General features: G+C 40.1%; 1 protein-coding gene and 2 long non-coding RNA genes across 7 annotated transcripts; 1 reads left to right on the top strand and 2 right to left on the bottom strand.

The window, feature by feature from the left end:
• The first annotated feature begins 829 nt into the window (after positions 1-829).
• On the top strand, positions 830-26,312 carry comp (cartilage oligomeric matrix protein). Of its 2 annotated transcripts, XM_052073911.1 has the most exons (19): positions 830-1,083; positions 2,574-2,647; positions 2,906-2,957; positions 3,582-3,730; positions 4,307-4,444; positions 6,201-6,278; positions 6,449-6,601; positions 7,389-7,493; positions 8,154-8,261; positions 20,235-20,394; positions 20,842-20,960; positions 21,586-21,638; positions 21,711-21,904; positions 21,968-22,146; positions 22,417-22,465; positions 23,317-23,513; positions 25,054-25,226; positions 25,329-25,468; positions 25,821-26,312. In XM_052073911.1, the coding sequence occupies exons 1-19, from the start codon at positions 963-965 to the stop codon at positions 25,877-25,879; spliced, it is 2,301 nt and encodes a 766-aa protein (XP_051929871.1). In that variant the 5' UTR covers positions 830-962; the 3' UTR covers positions 25,880-26,312. The 2 variants fall into 2 exon arrangements, with proteins under 2 accessions (XP_051929871.1, XP_051929872.1); XM_052073912.1 differs by lacking the exon at positions 2,574-2,647 and having other exon boundaries at positions 947-1,083.
• On the bottom strand, positions 12,225-14,543 carry LOC127606002 (uncharacterized). 4 transcript variants are annotated; one of them, XR_007963710.1, is made up of 3 exons: positions 14,469-14,543; positions 13,566-13,643; positions 12,225-12,296 (listed from the first exon to the last, which is right to left on the bottom strand). It is a non-coding gene; the product is annotated as an uncharacterized LOC127606002 (long non-coding RNA). The 4 variants fall into 4 exon arrangements; XR_007963708.1 differs by lacking the exon at positions 14,469-14,543 and adding an exon at positions 14,022-14,097; XR_007963709.1 differs by lacking the exon at positions 12,225-12,296 and adding an exon at positions 13,119-13,190.
• LOC127606000 (uncharacterized) lies at positions 16,751-17,701 on the bottom strand. The gene is made up of 3 exons (XR_007963705.1): positions 17,622-17,701; positions 17,166-17,243; positions 16,751-16,793 (listed from the first exon to the last, which is right to left on the bottom strand). It is a non-coding gene; the product is annotated as an uncharacterized LOC127606000 (long non-coding RNA).

The raw sequence follows: 26,312 nt of genomic DNA, 5'->3' as shown, positions 1-26,312 counted from the left end.
CAAACACACTCCCTATTCTAAAACTACAAAAAAAAGCAATTCGAATTATTAATAGATCAAAATATACGGAACCCACAAATCCACTATTTATCAAGTTAAATACGATGAAATTTTATAACCTGGTTGACTTTAAAATTGCCCAATTAATGTACAAAGCACACAATAACCTGCTCTGCCAAAACATTCTGAAGTTTATGGAAATTCGAGAAAGCAGCTATGATTTAAGAGGTACCAACTTATTCAAAAAAGTGTATCTATCAAAGGTGTTCATCTGTGGAATAATTTCGAAACGGACCTGAAAATGAGTAAATCGCTTGCTGAGTTCAAAAACAAATTTTTAAAAAATAGTACAAACAACCTACATCAATCAGAGTTAAAATGATAAATTCTAAACATTAAATATAATAATAATAATAATAATATAAATATAAATATAATAATAAATCAGAACTAAGTTGATAAATAGAGAAAGGTATGGAAATATCCATTATGAATACAAGAGAAAATAGACACAAGAGTGCCAGGGTGTGTATGTATAAAATCCTGATACAAACCCAAAGTTTGTACGTAAAAATATCACGGTTAAGGGTAAAGCATGAGCCTTAATGGAGACTTCTTTCTTCTTACTTTCTTTCTTTTCTGATTGATATAAAAATAATTTATTGGATATAAACACATAACACGGGGTAGGACTAGATAAGTTCTTTACTTCTTCCTACTCCTTTGAACATAATAACTGTGTTGAATGATGACTGATTTCTCTTTCCTTTTTACTATTTTACTTACCTTATTTTCATCATTCCTGCAGAGGGGGCTGAGCACTGCAGTTGGGGATGACGGTCTGGGGAAGTGGTGGTTGTGTTGGTTTTTTTTGTTGTTGTTGTTGATTTTTTATTTTTTTTATTATGGAGGATATAGAGGTATAAAAGCCAAAGCAGGGGGAGGAGATAGTGAGTCTCACGATGAAACACGTTTGCAGAAAGGTTGAAGAAGGCAGACGAGAGCGACACACACACTGCAGCATGTTTTGTTTTCTGGTGCTGACCTGTGTGTTGTGCAAAGGACAAGCTGCAGGACAGAGAGGTGAGAAAACACTTTTAGATTGACAAGCGCTGGTTGTTTTGGCTTTGGGCACCATTAGAAACATGAATAAAAAAATACCCCAATTAATGTGGGAAACAGATATATTGTATTTAGGAAAATATAATTGGGGGTGGGAATCAGTTCTTGAGTCAAACATTTATTAATTGTCCAGGCATTAGAACAGAGGTACATTATTACAAGTGTCGACGTAAGTTAACCACAGCTGCCTTAACCTTGATACGAAATTATGACCGTATTACCATATTGGACCATGTTATGGGGACAAAATAAGGCTTTTGATGTGTCTCATTGAATAAGGGAAAATGTATTGCCACTGCTTGCTGAAGTGATTTGTAAAATTCTTTAGTAGTCAGAAACGTACAATGATAAATGAGATGGATCTTAATGCTTTTCACATCAATAAGAACAATTAAGGTGTATTAATTCCACAATAATATGTGATGTACAGTGCACTGTCTGAAAAAAAAGGTTCAATTTGTACCTTTAAGGGTCCAGTGGCTTGTCACCGGGGCATTACCCTCAGAGGTACACACCTACGGGTAAATAATTGCCTACAAAATGTGCAAAATCCCAAAAAGGACAACAACAAAAAATGGTACGGATGTGGTCCCTCTTCCCAACAGTGCCTTTTTTTCTGACAGTGAATTTCACAGATAAATATATTGCAGTGTCCCTGAAGTCATATTCATTCAATAAATAGAGTTGCTGCTAACGAGAAGAACTTATTTGCTGCTATTCACACATACTGGGGGAACAGGTTAAGTGGTTAGAGCTGACATTGGGGTCATTGGGCCAGTAGTTGCTACCAATAGCTACAACAAATTGCGCTGGGAGATGAGCTTCATGACTTTCACATGCCTTCAGATTTTGTTGCCAGACCCAATCCAATCCAATCCATCCATCCAATTTCCGAACCGCTAGATCCTCACGAGGGTCGCGGGGGGTGCTGGAGCCTATCCCAGCCCAAAAGATTGTTTTTCTGTAAAAATGTTGTTTGGAAGGGAGTGTCGGGCTGTCATCTACCTTGCTTGCTCATTACTTGAAAGTCATTCTTCTTAACTTACTGGGTCACAGATTACGCGAGTCAAAGTGGGACAACGCAATGTTGCTAGTTAGCACTGGGTCAAAAAAACTGCTTCAAGATCTTGTTTTGCAAACATAAAGTAACAGAAAGAACAATAATAATTTCAGTTCAATCTTCTGCTCTTTGCAGGATTAAAACCTTCAGAAAAATCTTGCATCATGTCTGTGTCTGCAGAATCAATCACGCAGCAGATTTCTGTCTGCTCTTTAAAATGTAGTCACTGCGTAGGTGGTGCCTCTGGAATGTCAGCTATTAAGAGCCCGGTTAGGGAAAACATGTGCGCCTCACACGTACGCGCACACGTGCACACGCGCATAAGCACAATTGTTTTATAACAAATACATACAACAGATTTAACCATTGTTGTTCTTCTTTCATATTTTAGATGGTGAAATTATAAATCAAATTAAAATGTCGAACCTCGCCCTGTCAGAGATAAAAGAGCTTCTGAAACAAATGGTAAGACATGTCACACCTGACACAACATTTTACACTTGACATCAAACTCGATTCACTGAATGAAAATCAAACATTTGTACTGACACAGATGGTAGAAAACACTCAGGAATGTTTTGTTCTGTTTAAAAAAAAGAAAAAAAATTGGATGTCTGAAAACATTTGTGGTTGGTTTGAGAACTTTGGATTGGACTAATGAAAACAGTTGCCGACAGCGCCACCTCCACAACAATTGTAAAACCGACTCTTTGTATATTACAGATTCAAGAGATGGTTTTCCTCAAGAATACGGTGATAGAGTGTGATGCCTGCGGTGAGTCACCATGATCAGTATTAAACACACTCCACCGGTGGTTCTCAAACTGAGGTCCCCAGACTCACTGGCATCATAGCTTGAGGGTCGCAAAATAATTAGCAATCAATTATGATCAGATGATTTTAGAAACAGCATAACTATGTGTATATCAAACAAAAGATAATTGACCAATTATTTCTTTGGGACATTTAAAATTCCTGATACAATTGTGATATATCATTGAATAACATCTGGCATCCCTGCATGAATAAAGTAGTTTGTGGGGGATAAAACTCATATTTCTTGAGAATATACCGTAGTCCTTTTTTGGGGTAATAGAGAACTGTCATGTTATGAGAATGGTGATATTTTCAAATTTAATTTGTTTTAATATGACTTTCTTCCCACATTAAAACTTTGATTTCAATATTTTAATATCGCAATGTTGTCTTGGATTAAAAAAAATGTCATCCCTAAAAAACAAGAACATTTGTTACATCTTGCAATTTGTCAACTGTAAATGTTGTGCGTTTTAATTCTATCCTATAATTTTACCCAAATTTCCCTAACGTTTTGTGAGGAGTGTTTTGATTTTGCGAGTGAGCTCTTGGGATCGAGTAACATGACCCTTTCACATGGCAGGGACGGGAAGGGGGATGGCTCGCCATTCCTGCATGCCCAACCCCTGCTACCCTGGTGTAAGGTGTATAGAGACGCCTCGTGGTCCAAGTTGTGGCCCCTGTCCGGAAGGCATGGAGGGTAATGGCACCCACTGCAATGACGTGGATGAGGTACGCAGGCTTGAGGAGCAAACATAAAACCATAAAATGTATCCTGATCTTGGCTTAACTCCAGGTATTCCCAAATTTGTTGGAAGTAGCGTGTGTATCTTAGACTACAAAAGTATCCCAATACCTTGGTCCAGATGCACCTGGCCATGACATTTACGTGAAGTGAAACTTAAAGAAAATGCAGAGTTGTCTCCAATTTGCAGGTAAAATAACTTCTATACAGTACATCTGGCAAGAATGTTTCCATGTGTCTGTGGGATTTTTTTTCCCCCTTCGGTGGTGTTGACAGTGCTGAGGTCAAGTAAAGCCCACCTACTCCCCATCCTTACCCACTCACCGTCATTCAGTCCACATCAAAACCGTCCAAAATGGTGACCAACTTCAGCTATAGCCTGCCCAAATCTAATCTTCAAAATCAACCTTATCTGCTCAAAATCCACAGCTACCTATCAAGTGGGTTAAGAAAACGACTCAGAATTTTGGAGTGTGGTGTACGAGCAATCAAATGCTCAAGATAGCCACATCTTTTCAATTGTCTTGAAATGTGGACAACTGCTGTATAATTGTCGTCGACAGTGTTCTGTGATACCGTGCCACAGGGGTGTGCGGTGCATCAATACTTTGCCGGGGTTCCACTGTGGTCCGTGTCCGTCGGGATACAGCGGACCTCAGGTACACGGCGTCAGCATCGCTTACGCCACTGCCAACAAGCAGGTAAACTACATTGTAACATAGCGTATTCATTGTGGTTTGGTATTGATTTTTAGCCAATCATGTAAACCGGGGGGCGGCAACACGCGGCTCCAGAGCCGCATGCGGCTAATTAGCGACATCTAGTGGCTTCCTGTAGGTTTATAAACATGTTTGAACATGGAAAACGATTTGATATTAGGCTAATATAGCTCAAATAAATAGACCTACATGTTGCAGGTCCGAAAAAGGAGAGCTGTGGTGTTGGTTTTTTAAAACATACACTTTATTTATGCTTTTAACAGTCTCGACAAACACAAACACGTCTGCGAAAATAATCGAAAATAATAATACATTTCATTTATAAGCACCTTTCAAAACACTTATGGACATTTTACAATCAAAACCAGAACAATAAAACAACAGATAAAATTTTAAATAATAAAAGGAGAGATGAATTTAAACTGAATATGCGATTTTAAATAGTGGTTTTAAATAGTTGACGCCGGCAACATCGCCGTCGCGAGGAGCACTAGCCGACCCAGCCAGGCCGGCCAACACGCCGTGGTCCGTGGATCGGCCGCCGTTTCTGCCGTTGTCTCTGCGTGGCCGGTGGTAGGACGACCAAAAGGAGGTGATGCCCCTGGAGCCAAATAGGTGGAAGCCCCGACGAGATCCGCGGCGGATGCACCTCCAGGAAGGACGAGGAGCGAGCACGGGAAGCGGTGCGGCGCAGGCAGGGTGCCCGACCACCGGATGCGGAGCCCGAGAAGCACTGCCACCGAGCACCGCAGCTGTCCCCCCACGGGCAGACGGACGAGCAATAGGACGGTCCACATCAGCATAGCCCAGACACAGGCCGCGTCGACCTCCACCAAAGGGCGCATAGAGGTGGAGAAGGCACCGGACACCGTCCAACAACCGAACAGGCAGGACAGCGCGACCCAGGACAACCGTGCGACGACCGACGGTCCAAAACCACAACGAATTGCGACATGAGTGTCGGGTTTCCCCCGTGATGAGAGTAAACCGTAGAAACGACAGTAAACCGTAAAAAAAAACCCGCTATAAATAAATAAATAGCAGCAGTGGCAGCTCGACGCGCAAACGTTCACTCAATCCGGAAATAATGCACCAAAACAAAAAAATCAAGCGAGGACATCACAAAATAAAGTCCAGAGACAGTCCAGTACATACAGCATGTGTTTCCTTCATTGTAAGTTTTATAGAAGGCTTTTTTTTTTTTTTTTTTTTGCAGCTTCAGACATACCTGTATTTGTTTTTTGCTTTTTGTCCGATATGGCTCTTTCAACATTTTGGGTTGCCGACCCCTGATGTAAACATTTACAGTCAAGTATTGCATTGAAATTAAAGTATTTTATAACAACTTGAGTATGTCTGAGTATGCCCAAAATTTAGTCTGGGATGTACTCATTATTTTAGAAAGGAGCATGACCGTACATTAGAATATTGTAAAAAAGTTCATTAATTTCATTTACTGTATGATACAACACGGCACAGGGTCAGAGTACTTTGTACACTAAACTCACAGAATGGAGTTAGTCTGCTTCCCCCCACTGCTTGTGTGGGTTTTCTGTGGATACTCAGACCACATTCCACATTCCCGGAATATGCATGAGAAATTCATTGAAGACTCTCGATCAGGAATGGGCAATTTAAAGTATTCAATATAATTCCGAAGAGTTTGTGGTTGTTTTGAGATAAGGATCACTGTAAAATCTTCTGAGATGTTTTACGCTGTGGTTGTTTTCTTACGAAGGTGTGCAAGGACATTGACGAATGTGACATCCGCACAAATGGCGGCTGTGTTGAGAATTCCATCTGTCTGAATACTCCAGTAAGTATGGATGCTGTGAAACCTCGGTCCAAATCAAATATATGTGTCAAGTGCTGTTGGCTTGAAGTAAAAAGTAAAAAACGACCAACGGAAGGCCCAGATACGAAATGCACAATTTGCCGCTGTTACATCATCAAGACAAATTGCTGACGCGATGCTTCATCTGTCAGGGATCCTTCAGATGTGGCCCTTGTAAAAGGGGTTACGTGGGTGACCAGCGACAGGGTTGCAGGCCCGAGAGAGCGTGTGGCAACGGCCAGCCGAGCCCTTGTCACGCCAGCGCAGAGTGCGCCATCCATCGAGATGGAAAGATTGAATGTCAAGTAATTCAATTTCACTTTCTTCTTCTTTTGACGCAACACTGTGAATCATATTTACACTCAGCCGATGCCCTCAGCTCACACTCCAGTCGGTACACCTAAGTCAATGAGATGCAATCTGAGCGCAATATCAAAAAGTCAAAATTTTAAGTACACTAAGAACATTTTACTGAAGTAAAAAGTTGAATCAGGACTTATGCTTTTACCAGAGACTTTTTTTTTTCTTCACATGTACTTGTACTTCTATACAAGTAAAGCAAATGAGTACCTTTGACACTTCGGGATCTGGGACCTCATTATCCACAACGTTTCATGGGAATAGATTTGGTAGATATTTAGTCAAACACAACCAAATAAATTACCTCCTGCTGTTGTACAAAGTAAGTGGGCTGGGAAGAACGAGTTAATTGCATACATGTGTGCTTGGTTACTTGAGAGATCAAGGGAGGGACATTAATTTATTTTGTTTTGGAACCTGCTTGTTTTGTTGAATAACTGTTCTGGTGCATTCACACAAACATATCACGATTTGAGCATGCCTTGTGGAATCAACTGTTTTGCTGACCATAAGTAGTGCATCTGCATTTCTTTTTCAGCCTCTCTCAGTATGATTCAGTTCCAATATGTTCTAATGATTCAGCAATATACAGTACTGTATATATAATACTGCTGAATTAATGCCTCTGTAATTATGTCAGGCAGAAATGAATGGAAGAGCTTGAGTTTAAATAGCAGTAACACTTGGCCATTGAAAACAGTGTGGCCCATAAAAGGCTTGACATACTTTCAGTGTGGAGTTGGATGGGCTGGCAATGGTTTCCTGTGTGGACCTGACATCGATATTGATGGTTTCCCAGATGAGAAGTTGGACTGTGCTGAGAGGAACTGTGCCAAGGTGAGTCACAGGCACTAGGAAATGAATGATATGGAGGCGGGGTTACATTCCCAAGTTGCACTGATAGGTACTCAATGTGATGTGGGTGGAACCCTGCTATTCACACAGAGAGAAAACAGTCCAGCTTGTGAAAAGAAGAGTGGAAATCAGTGTATAGTTGACATCAATTAAAACGCAATAAAATATTGAAATGCATTGATCTATATATATATATATATATATATATATATATGGTGGCCCAGTGGTTAGCGTGTCGGTCTCATCGTAACAGAGGTACCAGGTTCAATTCCAGCTCCGGCCTCTCTGTGTGAAGTTTGCATGTTCTCCCCGAGCCTGCGTGGGTTTTCTCCGGGTGTTCCGGTTTCCTCCCACAATCCAAAAAAATGCATGGCAGGCTGATTGAACACTCCAAATTGGCCCGAGGTGTGAGTGTGGACATGGATGGTTGTTCGTCTCTGCTTGCAACCGGTTCAGGGTGTCCCCCGCTGACTGCCTGAAGACAGCTGGGATAGGCTCCAGCACCCCCTGCGCCCTTCTGAGGATAAGCGGATCGGAAAATGAATGAATGAATATATATCGATAAACTCTCAAAAATATGCTAATATAGCTCTGGTATGTTTCCATAGAAAATGGAGTTCCTCACCATTTTTTTTTTAACAGGACAATTGTCTCACAGTGCCCAACTCTGGTCAAGAGGATGCTGATCGTGATGGAATTGGAGATGCCTGTGATGAAGATGCAGATGGTGATGGGATTCCCAACACACAGGTTCTTTACACACACACACACACGCACACACACACACACACACACACACACACACACGCACACACACACACACACACACACACACACACACACACACACACACACACACACACACACACACACACATACGTGTTTTGGTGCATTTTCAGGACGTCCGTTTGTTCACCCGACATATGGGTACATGCCTTTCCCGTGGTCCTACAGGCTCCAAAAAAATATGGTAACCATGAAAAAAAATCAGGAAGACAGCCATCTACTCAGATTTTGGCTAGGACGTAATTTTTTTTTGATTTATGACAAAACTACTACATATGAGGACATTGACAGGTTTTTGTGTATTATGGAGACAGTCACCTCAAACACACTACCATTTCATGTTTTTGTGAATTTTGAGCCCCCTAGATACACATCATTTTCAAGTATATATGACTTATGAAGACCAGCTAAGAGTAAAGTGTGTATTTTTAAATTGACTCATGTTACATACCAACAGTATATGTTAGGCACATGTGTCCAATTGTCATGCTCGGGCATGGGGAGAACTCTACAAAGGAAGGAAGCCCAGATTCAAACATTCAAATACCAATTGCTGAACTGTGAGGCGAATGTGCCAAACAGTCGTTACACCCGTCATCTCTCAAATATTCACATTAATAATACAAGATAGTAAAATAAGCTGTGAAGAAGAAGAGACGGTTAAATATGTGGTCAGTCCACTTTCTTATTTTTTAATTGCTGACAAATATGAAATTATGAACACAGAAAACATGCCACCTCCTCTCCATGACACAAAGCACTGCAATAGATGAGGGTTGTTTGAACTGAAGAAGATTATGTCAAAATGTGAATACTGCGATGAAGAATTTTTAATGAATCTGGCGATATATTGTGCCATGTGTGTAGCAACTTCTTTAGCTACCGTTAGACAAAAGCAACTTTTCAAAAAGTATTGAAATTCTTGAAATAGGATGAATTCAAATGTTTTAGGGTTTTTCCGAAATATCACCTCAAACCTAATAAGCCTATCTTTTGTGAGAAGTTTGTATATCGTACGTACGTTTATATACAGCAGGGGTGTCCAAGGTCGGTCCTCAAGGGCCGCTGTCTTTTTGTTTTCCAGCTCTCCCAGGATGTTCTAGTGCTGCATCAGAGCCGACTGATGAACTGATCATCTGAAACAGGTGTGATGCAGCCGGGAGAGCTGGAAAACAGGCACGACAGTGGCCCTCCAGGCCCAGATCGGGACATGCCTGATATACAGTATAATTTACATGTTCATACATCTTCAAGGATTTTCCAAATTGCTCTTGAAGATCATGAAACAACAAACGTGAAACATAGTATTAAACAACAAATATGAAATCCATAATTGACCATCCCACCCTAAATGCACCATTGCTATTGCTTTAGTTAACTTGAACTGAAATGTACCCAGACATGCTCGCATTTCAATGGACTAGCCATTCATTTCCCTTTTTAATGCAGTTATATCCTGTTGTGGATGTAGTTTTTGATGGACACCCAGCCTCTGTCTTTCAGAGCTGCTGGCTGCGTCACAGCTCGTTTTACCTTAAACTTTATGGCTTGTTATGAAATCAAACATATGTCGCTCAACAGCCTTCACTTCATCATCTGTCCACGTGCGTCTCTTATTCCCACCTGTAAAAGAAGGCATTATTTATGAAAAATGGAAAAATAAAATGATAAAAATAAGATATTCCAGGAAATAATGAGAATTTTGAGAATTTATCTCTCATTCCATTCATGGTCTCCAGAGGGTTCAGTCAGGTCACTTGGTGTCTGGAACATAACATTACGGTGTCAAAATATTCAGCATTCTTCATTCTGACCAGTTAAGAAATGAATAAACATTAATTATCATTGAACATTGCTCACGGGAGAGTTTGGGATGAATATATCACACTATAGAAAGTTAACACTGTTCAGTTCTGTGGAACAGCAATATGGGGACATTCGAACACAGGCTCTCCAGAGTTAGGTTAAGACAAAAGTCATGTCACCTGAAACACACTCAGGGTTTTCAGGTCTGAAGAAATATGAGGACATGACGACTGAAATCATGGAGAGTCTATGTTTCTGACTTATAACTTCTCCTGTGTTTGTCAAAGAAAGCTGAAAACTCAAACCTAGTATATCATGAGAAGAAGTAGTAACCTGTTGTAAGAATGAAGTGGATCTCTCACTCCATTCATGGTCTCCAGAGGGTTCAGTCAGGTCACTTGGTGTCTGGAACATATAATTATAGTGTCAAAATATTGAGCATTCTTCATTCTGACCAGTTAAGAAATGAATAAACATTAATTATCATTGAACATTGCTCACGGGAGAGTTTGGGATGAATATACCACACTATAGAAAGTTAACACTGTTCAGTTCTGTGGAACAGCAATATGGGGACATTCGAACACAGGCTCTCCAGAGTTAGGTTAAGACAAAAGTCATGTCACCTGAAACACACTCAGGTTTTTCAGGTCTGAAGAAATATGAGGACATGACGACTGAAATCATGGAGAGTCTATGTTTCTGACTTATAACTTCTCCTGTGTTTGTCAAAGAAAGCTGAAAACTCAAACCTAGTATATCATGACAAGAAGTAGTAACCTGTTGTAAGGATGAAGTGTATCTATCATTCCATTCATGGTCTCCAGAGGGTTCAGTCAGGTCACTTGGTGTCTGCAACATAACATTAAGGTGTCAAAATATTCAGCATTCTTCATTTTGACCAGTTAAGAAATGAATAAATATTAAATATCATTGAACATTGCTCACGGGAGAGTTTGGGATGAATATACCACACTATAGAAAGTTAACACTGTTCAGTTCTGTGGAACAGCAATATGGGGACATTCGAACACAGGCTCTCCAGAGTTAGGTTAAGACAAAAGTCATGTCACCTGAAACACACTCAGGGTTTTCAGGTCTGAAGAAATATGAGGACATGACGACTGAAATCATGGAGAGTCTATGTTTCTGACTTATAACTTCTCCTGTGTTTGTCAAAGAAAGCTGAAAACTCAAACCTAGTATATCATGATAAGAAGTAGTAACCTGTTGTAAGAATGAAGTGGATCTCTCACTCCATTCATGGTCTCCAGAGGGTTCAGTCAGGTCACTTGGTGTCTGGAACATATAATTATAGTGTCAAAATATTCAGCATTCTTCATTCTGACCAGTTAAGAAATGAATAAACATTAATTATCATTGAACATTGCTCACGGGAGAGTTTGGGATGAATATACCACACTATAGAAAGTTAACACTGTTCAGTTCTGTGGAACAGCAATATGGGGACATTCGAACACAGGCTCTCCAGAGTTAGGTTAAGACAAAAGTCATGTCACCTGAAACACACTCAGGTTTTTCAGGTCTGAAGAAATATGAGGACATGACGACTGAAATCATGGAGAGTCCATGTTTCTGACTTATAACTTCTCCTGTGTTTGTCAAAGAAAGCTGAAAACTCAAACCTAGTATATCATGAGAAGAAGTAGTAACCTGTTGTAAGAATGAAGTGGATCTCTCACTCCATTCATGGTCTCCAGAGGGTTCAGTCAGGTCACTTGGTGTCTGGAACATATAATTATAGTGTCAAAATATTCAGCATTCTTCATTCTGACCAGTTAAGAAATGAATAAACATTAATTATCATTGAACATTGCTCACGGGAGAGTTTGGGATGAATATACCACACTATAGAAAGTTAACACTGTTCAGTTCTGTGGAACAGCAATATGGGGACATTCGAACACAGGCTCTCCAGAGTTAGGTTAAGACAAAAGTCATGTCACCTGAAACACACTCAGGTTTTTCAGGTCTGAAGAAATATGAGGACATGACGACTGAAATCATGGAGAGTCCATGTTTCTGACTTATAACTTCTCCTGTGTTTGTGAAAGAAAGCTGAAAACTCAAACCTAGTATATCATGACAAGAAGTAGTAACCTGTTGTAAGGATGAAGTGTATCTATCATTCCATTCATGGTCTCCAGAGGGTTCAGTCAGGTCACTTGGTGTCTGCAACATAACATTAAGGTGTCAAAATATTCAGCATTCTTCATTTTGACCAGTTAAGAAATGAATAAATATTAAATATCATTGAACATTGCTCACGGGAGAGTTTGGGATGAATATACCACACTATAGAAAGTTAACACTGTTCAGTTCTGTGGAACAGCAATATGGGGACATTCGAACACAGGCTCTCCAGAGTTAGGTTAAGACAAAAGTCATGTCACCTGAAACACACTCAGGTTTTTCAGGTCTGAAGAAATATGAGGACATGACGACTGAAATCATGGAGAGTCCATGTTTCTGATTTATAACTTCTCCTGTGTTTGTCAAAGAAAGCTGAAAACTCAAACCTAGTATATCATGATAAGAAGTAGTAACTTGTTGTAAGAATGAAGTGGATCTCTCACTCCATTCATGGTCTCCAGAGGGTTCAGTCAGGTCACTTGGTGTCTGGAACATAACATTACAGTGTCAAAATATTCAGCATTCTTCATTCTGACCAGTTAAGAAATGAATAAACATTAATTATCATTGAACATTGCTCACGGGAGAGTTTGGGATGAATATACCACACTATAGAAAGTTAACACTGTTCAGTTCTGTGGAACAGCAATATGGGGACATTCGAACACAGGCTCTCCAGAGTTAGGTTAAGACAAAAGTCATGTCACCTGAAACACACTCAGGTTTTTCAGGTCTGAAGAAATATGAGGACATGACGACTGAAATCATGGAGAGTCCATGTTTCTGACTTATAACTTCTCCTGTGTTTGTGAAAGAAAGCTGAAAACTCAAACCTAGTATATCATGACAAGAAGTAGTAACCTGTTGTAAGGATGAAGTGTATCTATCATTCCATTCATGGTCTCCAGAGGGTTCAGTCAGGTCACTTGGTGTCTGCAACATAACATTACGGTGTCAAAATATTCAGCATTCTTCATTTTGACCAGTTAAGAAATGAATAAATATTAAATATCATTGAACATTGCTCACGGGAGAGTTTGGGATGAATATACCACACTATAGAAAGTTAACACTGTTCAGTTCTGTGGAACAGCAATATGGGGACATTCGAACACAGGCTCTCCAGAGTTAGGTTAAGACAAAAGTCATGTCACCTGAAACACACTCAGGTTTTTCAGGTCTGAAGAAATATGAGGACATCACGACTGAAATCATGGAGAGTCCATGTTTCTGATTTATAACTTCTCCTGTGTTTGTCAAAGAAAGCTGAAAACTCAAACCTAGTATATCATGATAAGAAGTAGTAACCTGTTGTAAGAATGAAGTGGATCTCTCACTCCATTCTTGGTTTCCAGAGGGTTCAGTCAGGTACCTGTCACTTGATGTCTGCAACATAACAACATTACGGTGTCAAAAGTTTCAGCATTCTTCATTCTGACCAGTTAAGAAATGAATAAACATTATTTCTCATTGAACATTGCTCACAGGAGAGTTTGGGAGTAATGTACCACACTATAGTAAGTTAACACTGTTCAGCTCTGAGTAACAGCAATATGGGGACATTCGAACACAGGCTCTCCAGAGTTAGGTTAAGACAAAAGTCATGACACCTGAAACACACTCAGGTTTTTCAGGTCTAAAGAAATACGAGGACATGACGACTGAAATCATGGAGAGTCCATGTTTCTGATTTATAACTTCTCCTGTGTTTGTCAAAGAAAGCTGAAAACTCAAACCTAGTATATCATGACAAGAAGTAGTAACCTGTTGTAAGGATGAAGTGTATCTATCATTCCATTCATGGTCTCCAGAGGGTTCAGTCAGGTCACTTGGTGTCTGAAACATAACATTACGGTGTCAAAATATTCAGCATTCTTCATTCTGACCAGTTAAGAAATGAATAAACATTAATTATCATTGAACATTGCTCACGGGAGAGTTTGGGATGAATATAACCCACTATAGAAAGTTAACACTGTTCAGTTCTGTGGAACAGCAATATGGGGACATTCGAACACAGCCTCTCCAGAGTTAGGTTAAGGCAAAAGTCATGTCACCTGAAACACACTCAGGTTTTTCAGGTCTGAAGAAATATGAGGACATGACGACTGAAATCATGGAGAGTCTATGTTTCTGACTTATAACTTCTCCTGTGTTTGTCAAAGAAAGCTGAAAACTCAAACCTAGTATATCATGACAAGAAGTAGTAACCTGTTGTAAGGATGAAGTGTATCTATCATTCCATTCATGGTCTCCAGAGGGTTCAGTCAGGTCACTTGGTGTCTGCAACATAACATTACGGTGTCAAAATATTCAGCATTCTTCATTTTGACCAGTTAAGAAATGAATAAATATTAAATATCATTGAACATTGCTCACGGGAGAGTTTGGGATGAATATACCACACTATAGAAAGTTAACACTGTTCAGTTCTGTGGAACAGCAATATGGGGACATTCGAACACAGGCTCTCCAGAGTTAGGTTAAGACAAAAGTCATGTCACCTGAAACACACTCAGGTTTTTCAGGTCTGAAGAAATATGAGGACATGACGACTGAAATCATGGAGAGTCCATGTTTCTGATTTATAACTTCTCCTGTGTTTGTCAAAGAAAGCTGAAAACTCAAACCTAGTATATCATGATAAGAAGTAGTAACCTGTTGTAAGAATGAAGTGGATCTCTCACTCCATTCATGGTCTCCAGAGGGTTCAGTCAGGTCACTTGGTGTCTGCAACATAACATTACGGTGTCAAAATATTCAGCATTCTTCATTCTGACCAGTTTAGAAATGAATAAACATTAATTATCATTGAACATTGCTCACGGGAGAGTTTGGGATGAATATACCACACTATAGAAAGTTAACACTGTTCAGTTCTGTGGAACAGCAATATGGGGACATTCGAACACAGGCTCTCCAGAGTTAGGTTAAGACAAAAGTCATGTCACCTGAAACACACTCATGTTTTTCAGGTCTGAAGAAATATGAGGACATGACGACTGAAATAATGGAGAGTCCATGTTTCTGATTTATAACTTCTCCTGTGTTTGTCAAAGAAAGCTGAAAACTCAAACCTAGTATATCATGATAAGAAGTAGTAACCTGTTGTAAGGATGAAGTGGATCTCTCACTCCATTCTTGGTTTCCAGAGGGTTCAGTCAGGTACCTGTCATTTGATGTCTGCAACATAACAACATTACGGTGTCAAAAGTTTCAGCATTCTTCATTCTGACCAGTTAAGAAATGAATAAACATTATTTCTCATTGAATATTGCTCACAGGAGTGTTTGGGAGTAATGTACCACACTATAGTAAGTTAACACTGTTCAGCTCTGAGTAACAGCAATATGGGGACATTCGAACACAGGCTCTCCAGAGTTAGGTTAAGACAAAAGTCATGACACCTGAAACACACTCAGGTTTTTCAGGTCTAAAGAAATATGAGGACATGACGACTGAAATCACGGAGAGTCCATGTTTCTGATTTATAACTTCTCCTGTGTTTGTCAAAGAACATTGAAAATTCAAACCTAGTATATCATGATAAGAAGTAGTAACCTGTTGTAAGGATGAAGTGGATCTCTCACTCCATTCTTGGTTTCCAGAGGGTTCAGTCAGGTACCTGTCACTTGATGTCTGCAACATAACAACATTACGGTGTCAAAATATTCAGCATTCTTCATTTTGACCAGTTAAGAAATGAATAAATATTAATTATCATTGAACATTGCTCACAGGAGAGTTTGGGATGAATATACCACACTATAGAAAGTTAACACTGTTCAGTTCTGTGGAACAGCAATATGGGGACATTCGAACACAGGCTCTCCAGAGTTAGGTTAAGACAAAAGTCATGTCACCTGAAACACACTCAGGTTTGTCAGGTCTGAAGAAATATGAGGACATGACGACTGAAATCATGGAGAGTCTATGTTTCTGACTTATAACTTCTCCTGTGTTTGTCAAAGAAAGCTGAAAACTCAAACCTAGTACATCATGATAAGAAGTAGTAACCTGTTGTAAGAATGAAGTGGATCTCTCACTCCATTCATGGTCTCCAGAGGGTTCAGTCAGGTCACTTGGTGTCTGCAACATAACATTACGGTGTCAAAATATTCAGCATTCTTCATTCTGACCAGTTAAGATATGAATAAACATTAATTATCATTGAACATTGCTCACGGGAGAGTTTGGGATGAATATACCACACTATAGAAAGTTAACACTGTTCAGTTCTGTGGAACAGCAATATGGGGACATTCGAACACAGGCTCTCCAGAGTTAGGTTAAGACAAAAGTCATGTCACCTGAAACACACTCAGGTTTTTCAGGTCTGAATAAATATGAGGACATGACGACTGAAATCATGGAGAGTCCATGTTTCTGATTTATAACTTCTCCTGTGTTTGTGAAAGAAAGCTGAAAACTCAAACCTAGTATATCATGACAAGAAGTAGTAACCTGTTGTAAGGATGAAGTGTATCTATCATTCTATTCATGGTCTCCAGAGGGTTCAGTCAGGTCACTTGGTGTCTGCAACATAACATTACGGTGTCAAAATATTCAACATTCTTCATTTTGACCAGTTAAGAAATGAATAAATATTAAATATTGAACATTGCTCACGGGAGAGTTTGGGATGAATATACAACACTATAGAAAGTTAGCACTGTTCAGTTCTGTGGAACAGCAATATGGGGACATTCGAACACAGGCTCTCCAGAGTTAGGTTAAGACAAAAGTCATGTCACCTGAAACACACTCAGGTTTTTCAGGTCTGAAGAAATATGAGGACATGACGACTGAAATCATGGAGAGTCCATGTTTCTGATTTATAACTTCTCCTGTGTTTGTCAAAGAAAGCTGAAAACTCAAACCTAGTATATCATGATAAGAAGTAGTAACCTGTTGTACGGATGAAGTGGATCTCTCACTCCATTCTTGGTTTCCAGAGGGTTCAGTCAGGTACCTGTCACTTGATGTCTGCAACATAACAACATTACGGTGTCAAAAGTTTCAGCATTCTTCATTCTGACCAGTTAAGAAATGAATAAACATTATTTCTCATTGAACATTGCTCACAGGAGAGTTTGGGAATAATGTACCACACTATAATAAGTTAACACTGTTCAGCTCTGAGTAACAGAAATATGGGGACATTCGAACACAGGCTCTCCAGAGTTAGGTTAAGACAAAAGTCATGACACCTGAAACACACTCAGGTTTTTCAGGTCTAAAGAAATATGAGGACATGACGACTGAAATCATGGAGAGTCCATGTTTCTGATTTATAACTTCTCCTGTGTTTGTCAAAGAACATTGAAAATTCAAACCTAGTATATCATGATAAGAAGTAGTAACCTGTTGTAAGGATGAAGTGGATCTCTCACTCCATTCTTGGTTTCCAGAGGGTTCAGTCAGGTACCTGTCACTTGATGTCTTCAACATAACAACATTACGGTGTCAAAAGTTTCAGCATTCTTCATTCTGACCAGTTAAGAAATGAATAAATATTAATTATTATTGAACATTGCTCACGGGAGGGTTTGGGATGAATATACCACACGATAGAAAGTTAACACTGTTCAGTTCTGTGGAACAGCAATATGGGGACATTCGAACACAGGCTCTCCAGAGTTAGGTTAAGGCAAAAGTCATTTCACCTGATCACACTCTGGTTTTTCAGCAACGTTACAGTATCAGAAATATTCTAAAAAGTATTCTACAGTAACTGAAGAAGTATGAGGGCATGACTGAAATCATGAAAATCAACATTATAGCAACCATAGAGTGTCAGAAATATGTCGTAGTTCCATGACTTTTGAATAAATTAAACTTCATACACAGCACAAGCCGGCTCTTTATGGTAGTTACCACTGTACAGCTCTTATAGCTAACAATTTCAGGACAATAGACATGACTGAGTTCAAATAATAAAGACAACACCCGAAACATACTCTTTCAGACTAAAACAATGTAATGACTGAAAAATAATTCCGGTGACCATTCGTTGTTTTCAACTAAGTAGAGACTTTTGATGAGCAGTACAAATTGCTGATAAAAATGTGGATTTGTCAAACAGCTACCACAGCCTTCTTCAATCAGGTGAAATAAGCATTATGAAGGAAGTTTAAAGGCATCTAATTTTCCTCGACTATTACGGATAGTATGCGTTTTTATGAATTGTGATATTTGGTGAAGCACAATATTTTAACAGAAGCCGAATAATTTCTATTTCTATTTTTTCATTCCAAGATATTCCTAGTTCTGCATGGCAATACAATATTCTCAATAATTGAATGATAATGGTTGCTAAACATTTTCTTCAAAAGTACTTCAATTATTTTTGCTCCAATATGATCAATGGCATAAAAAAAACATGCTGTTGTTTATTGTGACATTTTTGGGGTAAATACAATGTACGAATAAAATCTGTCACTGAGACAGGCTTTGGTTGCAGCTCTTGTCATGTGCTTGCGGTAGCCATAAGAATTAGATAGCAGGTAGATTGATAGCATACCTTTATAATCATTGATCCACTGGGCTTTCAAACAAGGCTTGTTGACTCCAGATAAAAGGAGCAGCCTCAGATTCAGGGCTCAGTCTGGTTCTTCTTTGTGAGATTATCGCCACCAGTAAACATCTACAATGGAAAGTGAGAAGAAGTCAGCCAGACAAGCAAGCACAATATTATGGCAGCACTTATTTTGGCTCAGAAAGTACTGAGCCAAAGGAATATTATTTTCTTCCTCAAAAATACAAAAATTCATTTCATCAAACATTTGCTGGTCAGACTAATAGATTCGGGCAAACCATTTGTCAGGCAGATAACAATGTAAAATTAAAATAGAGTAACACAATATTGTCTTGACCAAATGTACCAACAAAGCTGAATTCTGCTATAATTTCATTGCAAATGTTTGTTTGTTTTTTCATTGAAACGGTGTACAATTGAATCAGCACAAGAATAAACAGTGTAAATACACCGGGCTTAGCGTAAATGCTAGAAGTGCCTGGCCCACTTTCATTAGGCTACCTGTACTAACTAATTTAAATTAACTGCAATCGAATAAAACAAATACTGCACTGAAATAAACATATGGCACCAAAACCAAGTTCCACAGACTGTGTTGTTAAAGATTTAGAAAAGTTTTCCAGAACCTTGCCTGCAGGACATGTCCACATTACTTTTACTGGAAGCTTATTAGCATGCTAACGATCGAGCTAGCTAGGTAGCTAGCTGTCTTATTGAATGATATTACCTTTGGTGGGCACTGTTAAACACGGTTATATTAAACAACTTCTATGTTACGGTAAGATAAACGAAAAGGAATTGCTTACCCGATGGTCATCCATGCGTGGTCGTGTTTGAGAGTAGGATTGTCTGGCTGCTTCACATGTTGGATTTTGTGTGACTGCTAATTGATGTGACTTATCAGGACGAGGGCGGGGAAAATGTGTGAGTCAGTCCGAAAAAGATGACATTTGAGGTCCTGCACAATGACGTCACTGAAAGTGTGTTAAAAGTGTGTTAAGTACCGAAGTTGGCCACTAGTTTTCCAAATGAAAAGTGAGTCGAAAGTTAAACACACTTAAACACACAATTTCTGAAAATTGTGCTCTTTCAGGACATCACTTATTTTTGGTGTGGGAGTATCCTCGTGAGCTCTAGAGTAGTGTAGACTGCGTGGAAATATGAGGACGCGAAAAATGTCCTCATTTTTCCACAGGTCCTCATTGTGAAGGTGTGTTATCATAAAATTGTCCTGAGATGTCATGAATACAAACGCACACACACACACACACACACACACACACACACACACACACACTTTCACGACTTCTATTATTTTTCTTGGCCGCTTTGGGCGGGAGAATTTTGCAGTTTTATTACAGTACAACCGAGCCAGTTACCAAATATGGTCCTTTGCCCACGAGTCGAGATCCTGAAAATCAACAAGTGCTTGCCTATAGGACAACTGCGTGCTTGTTCCCAACGTGGATCAAAGGAACATCGACGAGGATGACTTTGGCGATGCTTGCGACAACTGCCGTGCTGTCAAAAACAATGACCAAAAGGACACCGATGTGGACAAATTTGGGGATGAATGTGATGAAGATATCGATGGGGACGGTTAGTATGTGTCATGCTGAACTCAGAAGACTTGTGGTTGCAGTGTTAAGATAAGATGAGATAAGATAAGATATCCTTTATTTGTCCAACACTGGGGAAATTTACAGCCTACAGCAGCAAGAATGTGGGTAGAAAGAAGAAAGAAGAAAAAACAAACAAACACCATTCAATTAAGTGCAATATAAATACAAATGGATAAATTGCAGTGCTATTTACAATTGTTTTTCACATCATTTAATTATTATTGTTATTTTTATTCAGCAGCCTGACAGCAGTCGGTAGGAACGAGCGTCTCTTCTATAGATCCTTATATTATATTATATAATAATATAAATATAATTATATATATATATATATATATATATATATATAGATATATATATTAATATATCCTTATAAAGGATATAGGAAGATCCTATATATGACACTGCATACATTTTTTTTCAGGAATCCCTAATTACTTGGATAACTGCAAAAGAGTTCCCAATGCTGACCAGATAGATCGCGATAGAGACAACGTTGGCGACGCCTGTGATAGCTGTCCGTACGTTCCCAACCCAGACCAGGTCAGACAGCTCTTTAACATATACTTGGCAGCATTAAAACCTGTGCATTTGTCTGTTAAGCTGGTGTACATTTGTGTCGACTGATTCAGATGTCTTGGCATGAGGGCATTTTAAGCTCAGCTCTGGAGGAAAAAAGCTTTGCATGTTCTTTCTTTTCGATGTGAATCACATCGTCAAATTATTTGAACACAAAAAGGCATAAAATGTACAGAAAAGAGTGAACATAATGGAGTGTTTGTGTGCGATTCATGCATGTGCCTTTAAGGGGCGGCGCCTGGTGGATTGGCTTGAGCGAGTCTGAGCAAGTGTCTGTGCAAGGCACTCAATCATAAATGGCTGAAAAGTGAATCAGCAACTGTCGCTCTCTTCTCCCAAAATGCAAGGGAATCCGTAAGAATACTGTAAAAGCGAGGGTTGTTCGATACCACTTTTGTGTTCACTCTTGACTTGACCACTTTTGGAGACTATTGAGCACTCACAGATACCGAATTTCGATAACTAGTACTTTTCATACATAACATTTAAATAGGCTGGTAGAAACCCATGAGAGTGTTTGAACTTCCATGACAAGCTGTCCTAAACAGCGATTTCTGTTGTAAACCTGAAACCACCTCCTGCTTCCCAGTCTGATGCGGATAACGACCTAATCGGAGACCCTTGCGACACTAACAAAGACAGGTACAGTGAGATAAAATGACACATAATGCGACCAACATCCTGCACGGATCAATCAAAGACTATCTCCCGCAGTGATGGCGACGGTCACCAAGACTCCCGAGACAACTGCCCAGCTGTCATCAACAGCTCCCAGCTAGATACCGACAAAGACGGCAAAGGAGATGAGTGTGATGATGACGATGATGACGATGGCATTCCGGACCTACTGCCACCGGGCCCTGATAACTGCCGTTTAATCCCGAACCCCCTGCAGGAGGATTCTGATGGTAGGGATTGCTGCAGGTGAAAAAATCATTCACATTCATATCAGTTTCCACGTATGCTTCCAGGCAATGGCATTGGCAATGTGTGTGAGAGAGATTTCGACAACGACACCATCATTGACACCATCGACGTTTGTCCAGAAAACGCCGAGGTCACACTCACTGACTTCAGGGAGTATCAGACTGTGGTTTTAGATCCAGAGGGTGATGCTCAGATTGACCCCAACTGGGTGGTGCTGGATCAGGTCAATTTCATTTCATTTCATACATACTGTTCACTATTTTGGAGGATGCAATTACATACAAGAGTTACTTTTTAAAAAATTTAATCATGAAATGAGCTTCAGATGTACAGCTCATTCTTCTTGGCATAGTTCTGAGGCTTTACATTTTTTACGCTAAATATTCTACCGTAATATGACATCATTGTTTCATTCCAATTTGCTTTCAACTAATGAAGTGCTGGAAGTCCAACAATGTACCCAATTAATTATTTTTCTTCGATGACTGTGCAGGGCAGAGAGATTGTCCAGACAATGAATAGTGATCCTGGGTTGGCCGTTGGTATGATTTTTTTTTCTTATAATTTTCGGTTTATCCAAGTAAGGGGTCGCTATGTAAGTCTATCTTCTGCATCCCTTTCTTTAACACCAAAGGCGTCCATGCCTTCCCTCACCACATCTATCAACCTTCACTTTGGGCTTCCTCTAGATTACTTGCCTGACAACTCTATCCTCATCATCCTTCCACCATTATAGTCATTACCTTTACTCTGGATGTGCCTAAGCCATCAAAATCTGCTCTCTCTAACTTCGTCTCTCAAAAATCATGAACCTTTGCTGGAAGGAGGAAGGGGCTTAGAGTTGATCCCTGATGCAGTCCTACCTCCACCTTAAACTCCTCTGTCAAACCTACAGCACACTTCACCACTGTTCTGCTAATCTCACATGTCCTGTACGATATTTCTCTGCCACTCTGGACTTCCTCGTGCAGTAACTACAGTTCTTCTCGGAGTCCCCTGTTATCTTGATCTAAAAAGACATCATGCCGATCCTTTGGTGGAATTTTATTGTCAATTGAAATGAAAGAATTGATTTAGGCTTTATTTAAATATTTGGACTGACTTTTGCATTTGTAGGACAGAAGGATAGGATGCACTGTCGAAAAATCTTAAGAGCTTCATAGGTCCTGCACATCTGAATTTCGTCACAGATCCATGCATTTTTTACGAACAGATGTAGAAGAATGTAAATAAGATATTTTTTGATAAGCCTCATAACGTAAAATGCTCTTGGCTGAGATATTAATGTATGATAAATACATTTTGTGCACTTTATCGCCCCTCATTGCACATACTAAACAATATGTCAGGGGACTCAATGCTAAATGGTAAAGCAGCACCTTTTCCTTCCCAGGTTACACTGCTTTTAGTGGTGTCGATTTTGAAGGGACATTTCATGTCAACACGGTGACAGACGACGACTATGCAGGATTTATTTTTGGGTATCAGGACAGCTCCAGTTTCTATGTGGTGATGTGGAAGCAGGTGGAGCAGATCTACTGGCAGGCCAACCCATTCAGAGCTGTGGCAGAACCGGGGATCCAACTGAAGGTAATCAGCGGAAAGGCCTCATTTTTCATGGGACTGCTCAATTTCTACACTATATTGCCATAAATTGGCTTTAACTGGGTGGACCAACATCACATTAAATGCATTGAAGGGACATTTCCATGTATGCATCACATTAAATGCCTTAAGAATGGGTTGTCACTCAAGTTCATATGCAAATCAAGGCAGGTGAAGGACTACCTTTGCCAATAAAGTGTTAAATAATATCCTCCCAACTGAGAAGTTCATGACAAAATCACCACATTGCATCTGCCCATCTTGGTGGCCCCTAATCTGAAATTTTGGGAGCGCAAGGAGACAATTTAGGGGCACACTATAATTCAACCTGCAATGTAAATATTCACTACACTAATTTTCACATTACTGTATAAATGGTCTGGTCAGGAATAGTAGTTTAAAAGAATTCTGCAATTTTGTCGGTTGCACAGGCACGAGTAGATGCAAATTTTAGTTGCACTGTCTCAAATATTAGGAGCAAAATACCGCCATTTAGGAGCAGTCCGGAGCCCTGTCCAAGACTATTATAGATGTTCTCATTTGGATAATGTGAACAGATGTGGAGAATCACAGAAATAAAGTTTTGCACATTAATATTTTTGGAAGCCAGGCAGTTGTGGCATATGGCATCTGGGATTCAATCACTGAGCCAAGATTCAGTAAAGCAGAGAGTGGCAGAACACACAAAGTCTTCGCTGACCCTTGTGAGGAGAAGAAGCTCGTCCATTTTGTTGGACAGGGAGATTTATAAGACAAATCAATGGAAGTGGTTGACGTAACTTCACCAGCAAGCTGCCACGTTTCACAGAGTTGCCGTCTACGTCTCCACCATGCGCCATACTGACCTGCTACAACTCTGGTTAATATCTCCCCAAAACTGTGGATTTGGGACTAAATCTTCAGCGTACACTCCCTGTTGCTTAGCAAATGTTCCCGCATGTACTTTGTATGGAAGTGGGGTAGGGTAACCAAAGACAAACAACAATGACAAAAAACAAAGACAATACTTGAGAACACACGACCGGGGTGGCCATCTTGGTTCCATCTAATAATCATGACAATAATTAGTTCGGCCACCATCCCCTCTCCAAATGCAATCCATCCATCCATCCATCCATTTTCCAAACCGCTTAATCCTCACTAGGGTCACGGGGGGAGCTAGAGCCTATCCCAGCCGTCTTCGGGAAGTAGCCGGGGGACACTCTGAACCGGTTGCCAGCCAATCGCAGGGCACACAGAGACGAACAACCATCCACGCTCACACCTATGGACAATTTTCTTAGTGTGTTCAATCAGCCTGCCATGCATGTTTTTGGAATGTGGGAGGAAACCGGAGCACCCGGAGAAAACGCACGCAGGCCCGGGGAAATGCATTGCTTGGCTCTAATATGTCAATGTTGGAAAATATTATAACAGAGCTTCGCTGCTACATACAATTTTTCTCAAATTCCATGAACAACTTGATGACAATATGGACTTTCATAAGATGCACAGAGCTGACATTTTCATGTGTGGATTTGGAAAGGCTGTCAAGTCCAACACGGGCCCTGGTGAGAACCTGAGGAATGCCCTGTGGCACACCGGCGACACGAGCGATCAGGTGAAGCTGCTGTGGAAAGATGCTCGCAATGTTGGCTGGAAGGACAAGACGTCTTATCGCTGGTTCCTCCAGCACCGACCCGCTGATGGATACATCAGGTAGAGTGCTCGCGACAAGCTGAAACCAAATAGTCTCTCGCATTTCTACATGCCACTTTTTCCACACCAAAATTGTTTGTTTTTTGTTCTTTTGGGGTACAGGGTTCGCTTCTATGAGGGTCCTCAGTTGGTAGCAGACACAGGTGTCATTATAGACGCCACCATGAGGGGAGGTCGACTTGGAGTTTTCTGCTTCTCCCAGGAGAACATCATCTGGGCCAACCTGCGTTATCGCTGCAATGGTGAGCAACCCGTTTTTCCTCTCAAGTGTGAGTGCGTTTTATTTCATCTATCAACCCAGAAGAACATTTATTTTGTGTTAGGTTTGACCAAAGGTGTGCGATTGTCTTGAGGTCAGGACTCGCAAATTCCTGCATACAAAACGCAGCCCCCCACCCCCCCAAAAAAGTAGAGTTAATCATTTGAGGATTGCTGGACTATGGTTTACGCTCGGGTCTGTCATGATGGTAGGAAAGGCAAACTTGTATGACCTGTGCGAGTCTTCTATTCTTTATCAGAAAGACAGAGGTTCATTTAGACAGGGAAGCTAGTGTCCAAGCAGCAAAAAAAATAATTGGGTATTTCTGTCTCCAGACACGTTACCAGAAGACTTCGACACCTATCGTGCGCAGCATGTTCAGCTGGTGGCCTGAAGGAAATGACCCACGAGCCCTTCAAAGAGTGCCAATAATATTCATTCCGATCTCAGACTGGTTTACACTCATCAGAAGATTCCCAGCAGATGAAAACACAAATGGAAATTCGACAAAATATGTATGTTTTTAGCTTGTTTTGGTTTACAATTTTAACAAACTGCCACATCAGAATGAAATTGTTTCTTTGTTAAATGATGCATGGAGTCTGCAAGTAACCGTTGATAAAATTACATTTGAAGTTGCTGCAATTTTCAAAATTAATGTATTAACTGTTAAGTTTGGCAGTTACTTGGTAAAACACTCCAGTTATGGTCCCACATTTCTGCACATCCATCAAAGGAATGTCCTCTTTTTTTTTTTTAAGTTGAGTGCTTTAACATACACACACTGTACTGCCCCCCCCATCCCCCCATTCACATTTGATAAAATG

This window comes from Hippocampus zosterae, chromosome 8 (assembly GCF_025434085.1).
Source record: "Hippocampus zosterae strain Florida chromosome 8, ASM2543408v3, whole genome shotgun sequence".
NCBI classification, from domain to species: Eukaryota; Metazoa; Chordata; class Actinopteri; order Syngnathiformes; family Syngnathidae; genus Hippocampus; species Hippocampus zosterae.
Note: the sequence above shows the minus strand (reverse complement) of the source record. Positions and strands in the feature narration are given on the sequence as shown.

Coding starts and splice junctions, on each gene's coding strand:
- comp (XM_052073911.1), top strand. CDS start 963: ATGAAACACGTTTGCAGAAAGGTTGAAGAAGGCAGACGAGAGCGACAC. Junction 20,395..20,841: donor TGAAGATATCGATGGGGACG/GTTAGTATGTGT, acceptor ATTTTTTTTCAG/GAATCCCTAATTACTTGGAT. Junction 22,147..22,416: donor ACTGGGTGGTGCTGGATCAG/GTCAATTTCATT, acceptor ATGACTGTGCAG/GGCAGAGAGATTGTCCAGAC.